This window comes from Buceros rhinoceros, unplaced genomic scaffold, assembly GCF_000710305.1.
Source record: "Buceros rhinoceros silvestris isolate BGI_N320 unplaced genomic scaffold, ASM71030v1 scaffold25237, whole genome shotgun sequence".
Taxonomy (NCBI): domain Eukaryota; kingdom Metazoa; phylum Chordata; class Aves; order Bucerotiformes; family Bucerotidae; genus Buceros; species Buceros rhinoceros.
The window spans coordinates 4005-20114 of NW_010423175.1; the positions used below are offsets into that span (position 1 = coordinate 4005).

Below are 16110 nucleotides of genomic sequence, written 5' to 3' on the forward strand. Positions count from 1 at the left end.
ATGTTATATCTGGATAAACAAGATCACAGTTATCTTCCAGCAAAAGCATAGAGATAGCAGTGAATAGAATATTTTACTGCATCCTATAGAAGTAGCATTGAATACAATATTATTTCCTCCAGCCACAGCTGAGTATAGCAACAAGTAGAATACTATGCCATGCGTGAAGACATGTTCTTGACTTTGATTTCAATATTCTTAGTTTTATTTTCTCCTTTAAGAAAACACAGCAGAATAGTGTTGTTAGAGAATTGGGAAAAATCCCCATGTAATGAGAGATTTTCTTTTTATTGCTGGGCAATGTGAATTGTTGGGATGATTCTGAGAGGAAGCTCTGTAGTAGTTCTATTTAGAAAGAAAAAAAGAGCTTCAAGACTAATTTTGTGAAATGGCATCTGTTTTTTCTGACTGAAAATTTTTCTGATTTGCAGGTGGATGGGTGGCAAAATAAATACTTTAAAAAGAAGCATATATTTCTTGATATACCTGGATTTCAGGAGTTTAAAGCCCTGCTGCTTATTGAATTCTAAATATATCCAGATTTTGTACAAGTAGCCAAAACACAAGTACATTTTTTGTATTATGCAGTGTGGTTTTTTTTTTTGTATAGCTGTACTTTGATCTGCTAATTTTCTGACACCTCTGTTTCTTTTAGTCTTCTTTGTCTCCCTAAGTTTGTGTCCCAAGAGATAGAGAGGAGGGTTATTCATTTGCATTTAGTTAAAATAGGAAGCTATAGCTTTGAGTTCTTTAGATTTTTGCAGAGAAAATGACCTGCTTAAACATTATTGTTGTATTAGACTGTTTTCTAAATAATAAACCAGTCTATGACTGAATACTTGTATAACCCTTTATAGAAAATCAGTTTTTAAATGCCATTTACGTGCACTGTATATTATAAATCTTGGTTTTGCAAACACTTTAACACCTGAGAAACTTCACAGTGTTACCAGAACATTTCCAGGGTCACAGATACATCTTATTTTATCTCATTTTTCTAGTACTTTGCATTATTTTAATTTTATCGCATTTTTTGTCTGCAGACATCCTGAGCTTGATACAGGCCAGCATCCTAGGCAACCAGGTAAGCCTCCAGATCCAGGACCACCAAGTTTAAGTAAAAGCAGAACAGTAGATGCGCTGAAGACAGAACAGCGGGCACCTGGACGGAGCCCTTCTTCTATTAGTCTAAGGGAAACAAAGTCCAGGACCGATTTTAAAGAAGATCAGAAGCCAAGTATGATGCCCAGTTTTCTCTCAGAAGCCAATCCATTCAGTGCAGTCACTTCAGTTGTGAACAAATTCAATCCTTTTGATTTGGTATCAGATTCAGATTCAGCCCATGAGGAAGCCAGTAGGAAACAAAAAGTTGCCCCAAAAGAGCAAGGGAAACCTGAGGAGCAGAGGGGCCTTGCAAAACATCCAGCTCAACAACAGTCTCCAAAGCCGGCTGCTCAACAGCAAGGACCTGTCAGACCTACTGCCGAGCAAACTGAGTCTTCCAAACCAGTGCCTCAGCAGCAGCCTGGGGAACCAAAGCAAGTTCAGAAACCAGGCCCTGGTCACCCATCAGACTCTAAACTAGAACAAGGAAAACAACCACCCCAGCCGCGAGGACCACAAAAATCTCCGCCCCAGCAGTCAGAACCAACAAAGCCTGTTCAACCACAAACTTCTGCAAAACCTTCATCAGGCCCAACAAAACCATCAGCACAGCAACCAGACAATGCTAGAACGCCATCCCAAGCCCCACCTCCCACAAAACCATCATCACAGCAGCCAGGACCTGTAAAACAACCATCTCAACAGCCAGCACGGCAAGGAGGTCCTGTAAAGCCATCTTCCCAGCAAGCAGGGCCTCCAAAACAGCCCTCTCAGCAACCTGGACCTGAAAAGCCATCTGCTCAGCAAACAGGACCTGCCAAACAACCATCACAGCCTGGACCTGGGAAGCCACCACCACAACAAGCAGGGGTTGTAAAACAAGTGCCACCACAGGCAGGGCCTACAAAACCATCTTCTCAGACTGCAGTGGCCCCAAAGCCCCTGGCACAACAACCAGGACTTACAAAACCACCAGGCCAGCAACCAGGGCCTGAAAAACCCTCACAGCAAAAGCAAGCTGGTGCAACCCAACCCCCTGAGTCTGCCCCAAAGAAAACCTTCTGTCCTCTTTGCACAACCACTGAACTGCTGCTGCATGCTCCAGAAAAGGCCAATTACAACACATGCACACAGTGTCATACTGTAGTCTGCAGCCTGTGTGGATTCAATCCTAATCCTCATATAACAGAGGTGAGTAGTTTTTAAACTGACATTTGGTACCAGAGCACAAAATTAAGTTCGCCTTTGTTCTGCTGAAACGTCAGCTGCCTTAGAATATATCATCATGATCACCTAAGGTCTTAACAAGTTCAGTGAAAAAATCATGGTATTTGGGAAAACTGCTTAGGAGTAAAAAGGGGTGAAATTGGGGAGGAGAAAAAGAAGGAAATATCTTGTACAGTGTTTTGATGTGTGCTCTCTTTTCTTCATATAAAAAGAGGAGGAACCCCAATGTGACTTTTCTTCCATTTTGCTTGATTTTAAGCACTCACTGGCTGCGTCTATAATCTATCTAGTAAATTATGTTTATAATCTACTTATTTATAAGTAAAATTTATTGCTGTAATAACTAAGTAAAAAAAAAGAAAATGGCTCTTCAGAGCTCTAGTGAGCATCTTGGAAAAGTATGTAGGGTGGATTTGCTTTTTAACTGTGTGAGTGTTTGTTAGCTGAAAGCCTGAGTCATGAGTTTTGACTTGGTGATCCTTAGGTTATATCACTCTTATTTCATTCTATATATAACATAGAAATGGCAAAGAAACTAATGTTAGGGCTTCAAATGAACTTATTTTAACCTGTTGTTTGCAGTAGCTTGATTTCTGTGCTTATACGTATCCTCCACTTACACCGTGTGGGAATAAGGCTTCGTATGAATGTCTGATCTCTTCTTACTGCTTATTCAGCATTTCATACATCCAAATATACTAATTTTAAATTTGCAATGTAGTTTGGGTTTGTTTTCAGTATCAAAGCTTTTATCAATTTATAAAAATTCAGGCATAGCAGACCTGGCACCGAAGACTTAGATAATAATAAATAGCCAGAAGAGGTATTTGGGAAACTTATTTTTGTCTTGTTCTGGTGTTAGTTAGCTAACCGGAGATGCTGGTAGGAAGTACAGATTACTGCTATATTTTGAATCTGAAAAAGAATATCCCTATGTTTAAAATTGAAACGGAGGATCGCTGAGGCTCGAAGGGTCCTCTGGAGATCGTGTAATCCAACCCTCTCCTTAAAGCAGGGTCACCTAAAGCAGGTTGCTTATAGACAATTTTGAATATCTCCAAGGATGGAGCATTCACAGCCTCTCTGGACAGCTTGTTTGCTCAGTACCTCAATGATTTAAGAACATCACGAGCAATTAGGTTTTTTCCCAGTGCTCATGATTTTAGTGGATAATTGGTTACAAACAGCAGGATTTTTTCATCCATCAAGTATATTATTTGATTTGTTGTTAAAATTGCAACTTTAAACCTGAAAGACAATTGCAGCAACCATTGGTAGCACATTGCATCATTTAGGAGCGTACTCTCTTGTTCAAGTTTAGGGGAATTCAGGATTGAGAGACTTGGTGTTAATGCTTGGACTGGAAAAGGAGGGACTTAAACATTCGTGTGCAGAAATTTCAGAGCGTCGGCAAGAAACCAGGACCTATATGAGGAAAGGTCACACAGCATGTCATTCTGGAAAGTTTGAGATAAAAAAAGGTTTGTTTATGAACAAAAGACAAGAAATATGATGCATTGATGTTAATGTCAAAGAGGAACTTTAGAAAGTAAACTTTAGCTTCCAAGTTCTGACAGAATGTTTTTAGAACAAAATTTCTTGTATTTTTTGTGTGGGTGCTGAGTTGTTTATTTCTGTAGTGTGCTCCTGGAGTGTCTTGGAACTCCAAGTCTGTCTTCCTTTAAAAACTGCCGATTTCCCATGGAAATGGTCAACAGCTTTGGTATATTGAAATGAAATGGGTTTTGAGACAGAGAGTTTATGTACAAAGATCTCAAAGTATTTGGAAATTCTGTGAATAACTACTAGTTTTTGAAGTGGCCACTCTGTAAGTGTGAAATTCAGGACTTTAAGACAATAAATACAGCTGCATTTAAGACTAACTGATTGCATACATATGTAAAAGCAGATTTGAATTTCGTATTACACATTGAAATAAACACAGGATCTGCATTATTTTGTGATGAAATCATTCCAGTAAATGAAGGTATTGGACGTCTAATTTATTCTGCTATTAGTTCCAATCTCCTGACTCCCACTCAGACTTTTCTCACTTGCTTAGCTTTGCACCACCAGCTGTCTCGCTGAAACTTCGTTGTGGGCGTCCTGCTCCAGTCTGTAGTGAAGAGCGATGAAAATCACGTCTGACTGTATTATTGAACAGTTGAGCAATGTAATAGAACCTGCTCTGGCACATAAAAGTTTGACTTATTTCAGTGGCAAGGGTTCCCACCTGAGTTATTCTCAAACTTTGCTTCTGGTTTCCCTTTCTTTTCAATATTTGGATTATTAACAAAAGTTTCTGATTCCCTCTGTAACAAAAGTTCACACATTTCTTCCTGTCTAGCATGAAAGCCAAAGTTTGTATCTTAGGTGTCAGTTTGCTTGATTATTGTGCAAGCTTTTTCTTTTGGCTTCTCTTATTTTAAGTTTTCCTAAAGCTCTATTGACAAAAAGTCTATGTCTCTTATCCATGCACTTAACGACTATACCTTCACCTCTTATTGTTACACTTTGAGTTTTCCTACTCTCCTTTTTGCCACGTTTTATGATTCTGTAGTCCTGTGTTGTGCCTTTCCCATGCGTTTCATAGCCACTGTTTTTATTGCTTATGTTAAAGTATGTTACTTAGCAGAAAGCAGTAATTCAAAATTGGATGTGGGAAGAGTGACAGACGTTTATTTAGAAAATAATTTATATTACATTTGTTCTCTAACATTTTTCCCCTGCTTGAACTACCTTGAGATATTCTTACAGTTTTCTTACAAGGTACTTCAGTACTTCTAAATTTCTATATCCTTTATTTCTAGCTGATTCGGGAAGGGATATAGCAAGCTTCACAGACTCGATGAGGAATCAGATTGCATGCATTGTAAAACCATTGTAAAGAGTGCTGATTTTTAATATTTTTATTCATTCCTTTCATTTAAAAGTCTGTTTAACATGCAGTAGTACATGGACTCTGTCTGTTTTAACTCACTGGAGAGAACTGTGTACCTAAGAGCTGAAAGTGATACCTGTATTGCCACAAGGTCATACCCCTTGAACTGTTTCTCTGAACCATCTGACACTGATGGTCCCCTTGGGGAAAAGGAATAGTTGGTATCTTGGTTTTTATAGCAGTCTACAGAGAAAACACACCATATATAACGTGTTCAGTGACATATGTCTCTAATCTGTCTAGGTATTCACACTCCCCTCATCACCATGGCACATGACTGCCTAGCAACAGTTGCATAAAGTAATGGAAGAAAATTATATAAACAGGTTTGACGACTGGTACTCTATTCCATTTTCCTTTCACATACATCAGAACCTTGTGGCAGGTGTACATTTATTACATTACATTGCTTATTTTTCTCATTTTTTAAAAATTATTTTTGCAAAACCACTCCCATGAGCCATTACCAACAGAAATCAGCAATTCCCCAAAAAAGTTCTAGCCCACCAGAACATTTTTATAGCTCATTTCTGAAAATGAGCAAAGATGTCTGAGGCACTACCATTTTGTATGGTTTTTGATAAAGCCAAGCAAAAAGCACGAGCTACTGTAGTTAAATCTGAATGATCAGTGAATATTCTCGATAGCTGGAGTAAATGTTCATCCCCTGTGAACTAGTTCTTGGAAGATACATACAACACAAACGGAGAGAGGGTTTAAAGTGTAATAATATATCATTGCAGATGCCCATCAAAAAGACTGTAAAGTTGATGATCAAGATGAGTGTTAAAGCTGTTAATATTGGCAAGTACTCATGTACTCCATGAGCCTGCTCTTGATGAATACGTGACTGTGAATGCCTGTCTTTTGAATAGTTTTTAGGGGGGATTATTTTTCATGCATTTTATCTGTGTTAGTCCGTATTTTATCTGCTGTTTCAGTATGCTTTTGAAAGAGCATTTAAAATTGGTCTTAAAGCCAGGTATAATTTTTTGCTTAGACACTTGCTGAAAATTGCACAGTCAGATAATGTGAAGGGTATCACATTGATGTAGGATTTGTTTACTTGCCAAAAGCTCTTCTGGATGAAGACAAAGTGAGTTCAAAAAATATTTTGTTGTTTCTAACTGGTTTTGAAACAGTGTGTCTGTATCAAGTTGACTTTATCCTAATGGATAAAAAAGGAGAAAAAACCCAAAAAGGTCAAGTCTCTGAAAGAGGAGTGTATAATTTCCAATCAAGTAGAACATTTTACTGGACTTACACCTTTATTTTTCAATTCAACAGGAAAAAGAATTTTTTAACCCAATCCGAAAATACTTTCTTAGGTTTTGTTGTTGCAATTTTTTTGGGGGGTCATTTGGAAATGTCAGGTTTGTGTTTTGTTATTTTTTTTTTTTTTCTTCTTTTGGTAGAGCTAGGAATGTTCTAGATACTGGCCTTGGATTTTTGTTCTTTCTTTCTGCTTGCATTTTTATGTACAATCATATGACAACGTTTGGTCATTTAAGTGTATCATGATCTGGTTCAAATCTTAATAATGATTTTTGGTATTTGTATTTGGTTTTTATTAATGTCCTGTATCTTCAGGTATCCTAAACAGGTAGCAAATACTTGGGCATGAAGTATTTTCAGTAAATAAAGAGGATTCAAGCAGTCAGAAATGCATTAATTTTCTTCAGTTATTATAATTATATATTTTATTATTATCTTGTACATAGAAAGGCATGTATAATAATTTAAATAGATTCTGCTTACAATATAATTAGTAGAAATGACTCTATTAAATCTTTATTGATTACGTGACAGTAAAGGAAGCTGTTGACTGAATTGAAATATTCCCTGAAGTTTACAGTCTAGAGCCTGTTGTGTTGAGCTAGTGCATGAGAAGCAGAATGCAACACGGACTGCAAATGACATAGATAAAAATAAAGCTGCCATTACTGTGGATACTGGCTTGCCATAAAGTCTAAGCTTTTTAATATCAAGAAAAATAGCTTTGAAACTGTATGCCCTATGTAAACTTAGTCTTGGGGAAGGTATTCAGGGTTATATAAGTAATGCAAACAAAGTAGGAAAAAATGAAGGAGTTGAATCTGACCATTGGCTGTTACATGTTTTAAAGAAATTAGTTAAATCCCAAGAAACCCTAAAGCTATTTTTAACTTTTTCAAAGTATTAATTTAGATATCAACTCTTAACTATGCCAAAGTAAATCAAGAGGTGTTCTGTAAAAGAGGTTGGAGTTCAGTCTTGGTTCAAACTGGTCAGAGAGCAGATTCCAACAAGCCTTGTTTAGCTGTCTTTCAAAAATGACCTACGTTTGAAATGCTTCTGTGTGAAACATTTGTTTTGGTCCCAAGAGCACTTAGGGTTGTGAAGGGTCGAGGGACCGATATACCTCGATGTACCTTAACGGAATCCCTCCGTCCTGATAGGAAGGGATTTAATAGGGAAAGGAAGAAATAAAACAAGGAAGTCTAGCCCAAACAGGGACAAGGGTGTTCCAACTTGTTGGTGTTAGGAACATTGCCACCTATATGGAAATGGAGATTATTCACAATTTTTTGTGATGAAATGAAGTTAATATAATTCCTTTGGTTCTGTCCCTAGCTACAACTGGTGCATAGGCATTTGGGAAAATTGTAAAGATCCTCAAATAAAAGGGTTATGAAAGTGCAGGATATTGTTTCTCTCTGTGGAATATTCTTAAACACACTCCCACACTGTTTCCCTCTGAAGAGGACTATGTGTCTTCATTTCTGCTTTACATTTAGGATTAGATGTATGAATAGTATTGATGCCCTGTGGATTTTCTTTTTTTCTTCTTTTATGAAAGGGGCAGAACACCATGCACAGCAAATAGTTTCTCAATATTTTAGTTGGTCACTGTTCTATAATATGTTGGCGTGTTTTCTCATTAGCCCGGAAAACTGTCCTGTCCAGTTTTTAACACAAGTAAATAATAAATTAATCTGCAAAGCTAAAGATGTCAACTGCAGTGAACCATCTGCACCAGTACTGCTGTTGCTCAGCAACTGTAATTTACTACTGTGTTAGGCCATGTGATGTGGAGATGCTGTTTGCTGGGTAATCACCGGGCAGGCAGCATGGCCCAGCCCTGCTCCGAGGAGACAGCATAATCCGTTTGCAAATCCCAGCGATATTCGCTCAGATACACTCTGTGCAGCACAGATGAACTTTGTTAACCTTTTCTTTGCTGCTCTCTTGATTTGCAGTTATAATTTTGTTAATCGTTCATGTGTTTCTAGTATATTAAATCTCAGTGCAGCTAATTAAAGCAATCACCGTTTGTTGCAGTGATGCATGATGCAGTGCACTAAGCGGTGTTTAAAAGCCTTTTTCCTTGTTCTGTGCATGAGGCAGCTTAAACACATGCTTGGCTGTAAAAACTGTCTTTTAGGTATTCTGAAATACTGGTGCACAAAAAAATGCCAAACCTCGAAGATTATGTTCTCTATTTTGCTTAATGATTCTAATTATATAAGCTATAAAATAATTGTTCCCCAAACACTTGTAGTTCATACACAAACTATAGCTTTTATTATTAGTAATTTAAGCAGAGTAGTGGAGTATGTTTTAACATTGTGATACCTGCATGACACAATTAATCCAGTAATGCTTTTTTTAGTAGTTTTAAAGTAGCTAAGCCACAGTTAAAAATAGTCTTTTCAAATAGTTGTTTAAAAAGTTTGTTCAAACATTGGTTTAGCTCCAAACTACTGTGCTTGTAACCATGCACTGGTGTGTGGAATGGATAGCTGGAAATCATGCTGCTGAATAGAACCTAGCATCATTTTTGTGAGCGTCTTGAGTCAGTGTTCTCTGATAAAACTCCCCATTTGTCTTTTACACGTGATATTTGAAAGGCTTATAAATATTTATTTTGTAGTGATGATCCATTTACCTCAAATGAGGATCAGTTGCATACTGTGTACCATAGCTAAACATTTGTTTCAGTGTAATTACTTCAAATAGCTGAGATCTTATTCGTGGAAGGATGGTGTAGATGGTCTCTAGTATTGTCCAGGCTTGTTTAGAAGACCTTTTCAGTTGTATGTCAACATTCTAATGCAGTTTGTTCTGTGATAATTGTTCTTGTTCAAGATTTTCTGATTTACAGTATGCTTACAGTGTTCTACCACCCTACATAAAGATGCATAAATCATGGTCTTAAGTTTATTTTTCATGTTCCTCTCATTATCTTGGCAGAAATGTCTGCTAAGAGCCAAATCTGGATTCCTCACTCCTCTCTGAAATTGTCAGGAGCCATATCAGCTGATGTGTTTTCAGACTGATTTTTGTCAATAGAGCTTTGGGGCAGTGCTGAACAATGTCAGCAAAGGCTAATTACATATCTGTGGCAATGTAAACGCTCTATAAATCTTCACATTTCTGTGATGATTTTATGCATATTTTAAAATTCCTTTGTACAGCACTGAAAGATTGGTCTAAATGAGAATGAGATCCATTGCCTCAGAATGTGGCTCTGTTCTTCAAAAGGATTTTTAAAATGGCTTCTGAAAGCTACATTTGTATTGTGTGCCAGTATTTTTTATATGAAATCTGCAAGTCAAAATTTCTTTCTCACCTACATCTGGAATCTTAGAATCAAGCTGAATTCTCTTCCTCCCCTACATCATCTACAGGAATTGAAGTTGTGCACGCGAGTCGATGTGCTCACTCTCTGATTGTTTTCCTGTTGCTTTTAATGGGTTTGTGTAGTCAGAACACATCTGAACACAAATTTACAGTCCTAATCATGGCACTTAACAGCCTGGGTCCCAAGATGAAAAAAATTGCTTATGGATCTTTTGTAGAAATAAGACCCAGCCCCTACCCCTATCTACCAGTGTAAAAATAGACATCTTGGGGTCCTCAGCATCAAGGAAGAATCTCCTTTACCAAGTAGTCAGGAGCTGCAAAAGCTCATGTGTTGCCCTGGAAACTTTTGCCTTTTAATTTTAGGCTGCGATAGGAGAAATAATGAAGATATAAACTAGAAAGTCACAGAACTGCTGTCCAGAAAGATCTTTAAGGATAGAAAACTTTATTATTTGGGGTATCTGCAGGAGTAGTAAGTTTTACTTCATCTGTAATAATGTGTAAGAGCATCTGTATTTAACAGAAACCTGCTCCTGTTAAACTTCATGGAAAATCTCTGTAGTTGCAGTAGAATGAACAGGCCAGTGTTTGATTCGAAGCTGCACCATGTAGTGCACTGCGTTTGGAATCCTGCAGTTCCAATCACAGAACTAGAGTTTGAGCAGTTTTGTACGTGTTTGAAAATGATTTGTGTAAGCTGTAATGACTTGAGGATTTTGGCACTTAATTCCTCCCACTGAAATGCATGGGAGGAATTTTATGTCTAAACCAGAAAGATTTAAAAAACATTACAGTGAAGTAAAACTTCCTACATTTACCATTTTGAAATTCAACTGTAGGAGTAGCAAATTAATTTTTAGTTTTTAAGGCTTTAGTTTAATACTGAGAGTGCATGTGTGTGTATGTGTCTGTGTGTACGTCTATATTTTTTTTTCAAGGTAAGCTGAGAGTTAAGGTTTTGTCTTCTGTACAACACTGTGGTGAAAACTGTAGTACAGATTTAACTTTTGTTTGGACTCCAGTGAGGTAGTAGAGTCACGCTGGACCAGCTGCATGTTACAGACAAGCCTAAACCCTTATAAACGCAATTTGAATCTGGACACCTCAAATATAAGAACTATTATTCAGACTATAAGAACTATATTCAGACTACTTATTCTGTAGCCCCACCCAACCCTCCAGCTACTTCGTTTGAGGCCTTAAAGGTGTCATAGTGACTTAAAACCAGGTTTCCTGGAAGCTGAGTGAATGCAGGCCGGCACCTCTCACTGCCATAGTTTCATCTGGTCATTTTACTGTAGGGTACACCCTTTTATTTAAAAAACACCTTTACACGCAACCCCCCACACCTGCCTCCCCCCCCCAAAAAAAAAAAGGAAGAGGCAGGTGGAGTTGTCAAAAAGAAGCAGGAGCAGTGAATTGCTATGAAAAGTGCATTGATCAAATCTCTGTAAAAGTTCAGTGGTTAGTGGAAAAGACATTCCTTACTTAGGCCCATTAGAAAGCTTCTCACAGGATCCTGTCTTTCTCTACCGCAGAGAGGAGCCCACCTCACTAATATAAAAAATCTTCATCACTTTGCCAAAGCCAGACAGCTGTGACAGCTGAGGTGGATGTTCAGAGTATGTGCCTTAAGTCTGGTCTTTGATTAAACTAAAACCTTCTAGAAGACTCTTGAGAATTCATTCAGAAACGGTATGAATGTATATCTAATTAAATTAAATTGCTAATATCTAAAATCAGGTGTCATAATTAAGATATACTTATCGTAAAGAATTGTTCCTTGGACAGGGACGTGTAGGGGAACTGATCACCAATCAAACAAAATGGGAGTTAAGCTAAATGCAGTCTTTGCTCAGGTCTTCTGTGCTGTTGTGAACTTAATTCCTTTAATAATTCAAAGCAGAGCTTAAGCACGTGTTCCCGTTTTGTTTCAGTTGGTTTTGCTGTTTAACAGTCATTTGCTATACGGGATTGCAAGTAGATGGGAGAATTGTTTAAACAATCTAAAAGAACATTGCACTGAAAATGGAAGATAAAAGCAGCATTACTATGAGTGGTGACTTGATTACTGTGAACTTCACAGCTGGGGCCAAAACTGGGCATCTCTTTGTGAAGCTGTTAGTAGTAGCGAGCTTGTATTCCAGAGGGTGTATATACCATGTTTATCAGAATAATTGTAGTAACTGCATTTTGGGAACTGTGTCCAACTGTCCTTTTAATCTTCGGTCCTGGGAAAATACAAGGCTGGCAAAGCATGCAAAATAATGAATTCATTGCCTCAATCCATGACATCAGAGTTCTTGCCTTCCAGGGAGCCAGAGCTCACTGATACAATGCAAACAAAATCTTTCTTTGCTCATAGTACCTCCAGATTCATCCCATGGTGTACGGTAGAGATTTCAGACCTGAGTGAGAAACATAATCCAGAAATCTTCACCCTTAGGGCAAAAGATCCGAGTCTTATATGCTATGTCTTCCTAATTGCAGTTTCCTTCTGTTGCAGTGGTGCGTGCAAATGCCACAGCTGGTTCCCTGCCTTTCACAGGCAGTGTGAAAAATAGAAGTAGAGCTATGGATAACCTGCTTAAGTATCTACTTGCAGGTGTAGGCCCTTGGGACTCTGTGACGTATTGAATGGCATTTTTGCTACCTATAATGTTTCTGCTGGTGATGTACAAGGTGGAAAACAGCATGTGATTCTTCCTGACCACGTGTTGCTTTAGCCTATTTGATCCTCAGACTGTGAGGCTTTACAAAACCAAAGATAGGGACGACTGTGTAGGATTGTTGGGGTTTTTGCCTTACTAGAAAACACAGTTATCCTCTCGTGTAATACTTCTTGGAAGGAGAAGAAATGTTTTAGTTGTGAGGTGCTAAAGTTGATAGAAATGGATAAATATATTATTTCCCTTATTCCTTTTCTGCATTGAAAAGCGAGGTCCGTTGTGTACAGGCATACAGTTAAGTACCCCAGGAGCGTCTTTTAATAACAAAGGAATTTTGGGAAACCTAGTGATGGATCTTAAAATGCCATCAGGGCTTGAGGCAGAGTTCCTGACTGATTCCAAATGAGGAATCCCTCAAATTGGTGGTCATGTGTGAGTCTGTGTAATATATGGTGTCCGTAACACAGCTCTGTGCCTAATTCATTGCATACATGTATAGTGCGAATACCTGTGCCCGGTAAGTTAAACCATTACCAAAACCATAAGCAGTATGAAGATCTGGATAGGTGTATGCTTAAAGGTAATTATGCATTTACTGTGTTTTAATTCTGATTATTGCTTTCTATCAGCAGACTTGATGTATCAAACTATTTTAGCAGTATTTCTCTTTTTTTTTTTTTTTTTTTTCCCCTCCTCTATTCTGGCAAATCATTGCTGTAAATGAATCTCTGTTGGGTCCCATGAAATTCCAATGCATTTTTTCATTCTCCTGGGTTTTTATCCTTCAGTATTCAGCTGTGTGTAAACTGAATGTGAAGCCATTAGAAGGATGGGCTCAGTGATAGCTTGAATCACAGAAATGTGGAGAAGAATGAAAAAATCAGTTGGGCGTTTTAACCCCAAAACAATATTAGTGGGAATATTTCTCCCTTTTTACACAGAAGTCTGAAATATTGCAACAAGCCTTACACTAGAATAGCTTATTATTATGTTGGTTTTGTTCACTTTGTTTTAATACCTTTATTTTTTTTTTTCCTGCAGATAAAGGAATGGCTCTGTTTAAACTGCCAGATGCAAAGAGCATTAGGTGGTGACCTAGCACCGGGTCATGGTCCTGGGCCACAGCCGTCTCCAGCCAAGCAGAAGACACCCATTCCAGCTTCAACAGCTAAACCATCTCCCCAGCCACAGCCAGTTCAAAAGAAAGATGTTACTCCAAAACCTGATCCTTCACAGGTAGCAGAATCAAAAAAACCCTTGCCGCAGAAAAAGCAACCCTCCTTGCCTGGATCGCCCCCTGTAAAAACGAAACAACCCCACGCTGAGCCTACTGAGACCTCTGAGCAAACAGATCCTACTCCAAAGTCTGATCAGGCCAAACCAACACAGACTGAAGACAAACAAAACCAACCCAGTATACAGAAGCCTCCAACAGACACTGTGCCTACCTCTGCAGCACCAGGGCCAAAACAGGATTTGGCAGGTCCCAGACCTCCAGCAACTCAACAGAAAGTGACGGATTCCCCAAAGCCAGAGCTTGCCACGCCATCACAAGACACACATCCAGCTGGGGATAAACCAGATTCCAAGCCTCTTCCACAAGTGTCCCGGCAGAAGTCGGATCCCAAGCTTGCATCTCAGACTGGGGCTAGATCAGATGCTAAAACTCAAAGGCCTGTGGAGCCAACACAAACAAAAGATGATCCTAAGAAGTTACAAACAAAAGCAGCCCCAAAGCCTGATACCAAACCTGCCCCCAAGGGCCCACAAGTAGGTGCGGGTCCCAAGCCAGTGCCAGCACAGCTCACGCCTCAACCCCAGCCACCTCAGAAAACGCCCGAGCAGTCCAGACGTTTCAGCCTTAATCTGGGAGGCATCACTGATGCCCCTAAGCCTCAGCCTACAACTCCACAAGAAACAGTTACTGGGAAACTCTTTGGATTTGGAGCTTCAATCTTCAGCCAGGCCTCGAATTTGATCTCCACAGCAGGTCAGCCGGGGTCTCAGGCATCAGCCCCGCCTCCTCCCAGTCCTGCAGCAAAGCAGCCCCAGCCTCCCTCACAGCCCCCAGCCTTTCAGGCGACCCCCAAAGAGGCTGCTCAGGCCCAGCCTCCTCCAAAAGCTGTTCCTGTAAAGAAAGAAGCCAAGCCTCCTACAAGTGAAAAGTCGGAGCCATCGAAAGCAGATAGTGTTTTAACGACTAAAGGATCTGATTTGGAAAGGAAACCTGGTTTGGCTAAAGACAGCAAGCCTGACACTGCTGAAGCTAAGAAACCTGCTGGGCTGTCGGAACCGGAGAAAGTGTCTTGTCCCCTTTGTAAAACTGAACTAAATATTGGTTCTAAGGATCCCCCCAACTTCAATACATGTACAGAGTGCAAGAAAGTGGTGTGCAATCTCTGTGGATTTAACCCAATGCCGCACATAGCTGAGGTAAGGCAATGGAGTCTGTGTTTCCCCAGTGTTCTTACCTGCAGGTTCCCTGTGCTGTGGAGACCAGTCTGTAGCTGATTTTTAGCTATTGAATTGTGGAGAAAATTTTTAATGTTTCATCATCTGAGGGCTTTTAAAATTAAATATCTGTGTTGTATGAAACTTGTTCTGTAGTCAGAAAGTACTTCCATTTAATTTTCTGCAGATTAAGGGAGTCTGGTATGGCTGGTTGCTAGGTTTTTGAGGCATAAGCAGATAGTTAATTATGGTTATGAACCTTTTTGAAATTGGTGCTACTATGATACAGCAAATTAATATACTTTAAGTCCATCGTGGGATAAAGTTCTTTGACATATGTTTCAGTGTGCTTCTTTAATCAATGCCCTGGATTCAGACAATTATTGAATGAAGGAATGTGTTAATGCTTAGTTATTCCCCTTCCCTCCTGTGTAATACATCCCTAAATTTATTCCATCAGCTTTGTTCTGGCCCTGGAGTCTTTGCACGTGCTGATGTATTCATTGGAAAGGTTGAAGTTTGAGTGATACCTGTGTGATGAAATACATCATTTTTGGGTGTGAATAACGTAGGCTTCACAAAGTCACTTCATTCATTAAGGAGTGTGAGTCTGAAAGTGCCTTTTGCATAACTGCCCAAGACAGGTCCAGTAGGGCCAGCTTCCTTTTAAAAGAAGTAAGCAGCTTAGTTCTACAATTTCCTCAGGTTCCATATTTTTACCCTCCCTCTTTCCTTTGTCATTAATTTTTGCCAAGAAGATTGGAAACTTTATACTAGCTTAACAGAAGGGTGGAGGCGCACCTTACGTGCCGTATCAATTTGGCAAGTTCAACTCAACAGAAGCAGACCACCTAAAAATACTTGTGAGTAATTCAGATGTGTAAGGTGGTCTGTCCAGTACACGAGGAGCGTGGTTGTCAATGCTGTGTCTTTGAAATCTGAATGAATAACTTGGAAATGGCTCTCAGGGTTAAAGGTTATCACATCTCTGCCTTAAGGTGAGAACTGATGTTGGGAGAAATAGCAAGTTGTGGGGAAAATGGTGCTTGGGTTGTCTGCATGTGCTTTTTTTGTGGATTGTTTTCTGGAATA

The 16110-nt window shown here is 39.1% G+C and overlaps 1 protein-coding gene across 1 annotated transcript; it reads left to right on the top strand.

Annotated features, from left to right (window-relative positions):
* Positions 1-1043: 1043 nt before the first annotated feature.
* Positions 1044-15000, top strand: LOC104497141 (protein piccolo-like; the record flags this gene model as incomplete). Its single annotated transcript, XM_010140354.1, has 2 exons — positions 1044-2295; positions 13609-15000. Coding segments are annotated over 2 exons (2644 nt in total), but the record flags the coding sequence as incomplete, so codon positions are not given.
* Positions 15001-16110: the final 1110 nt, after the last annotated feature.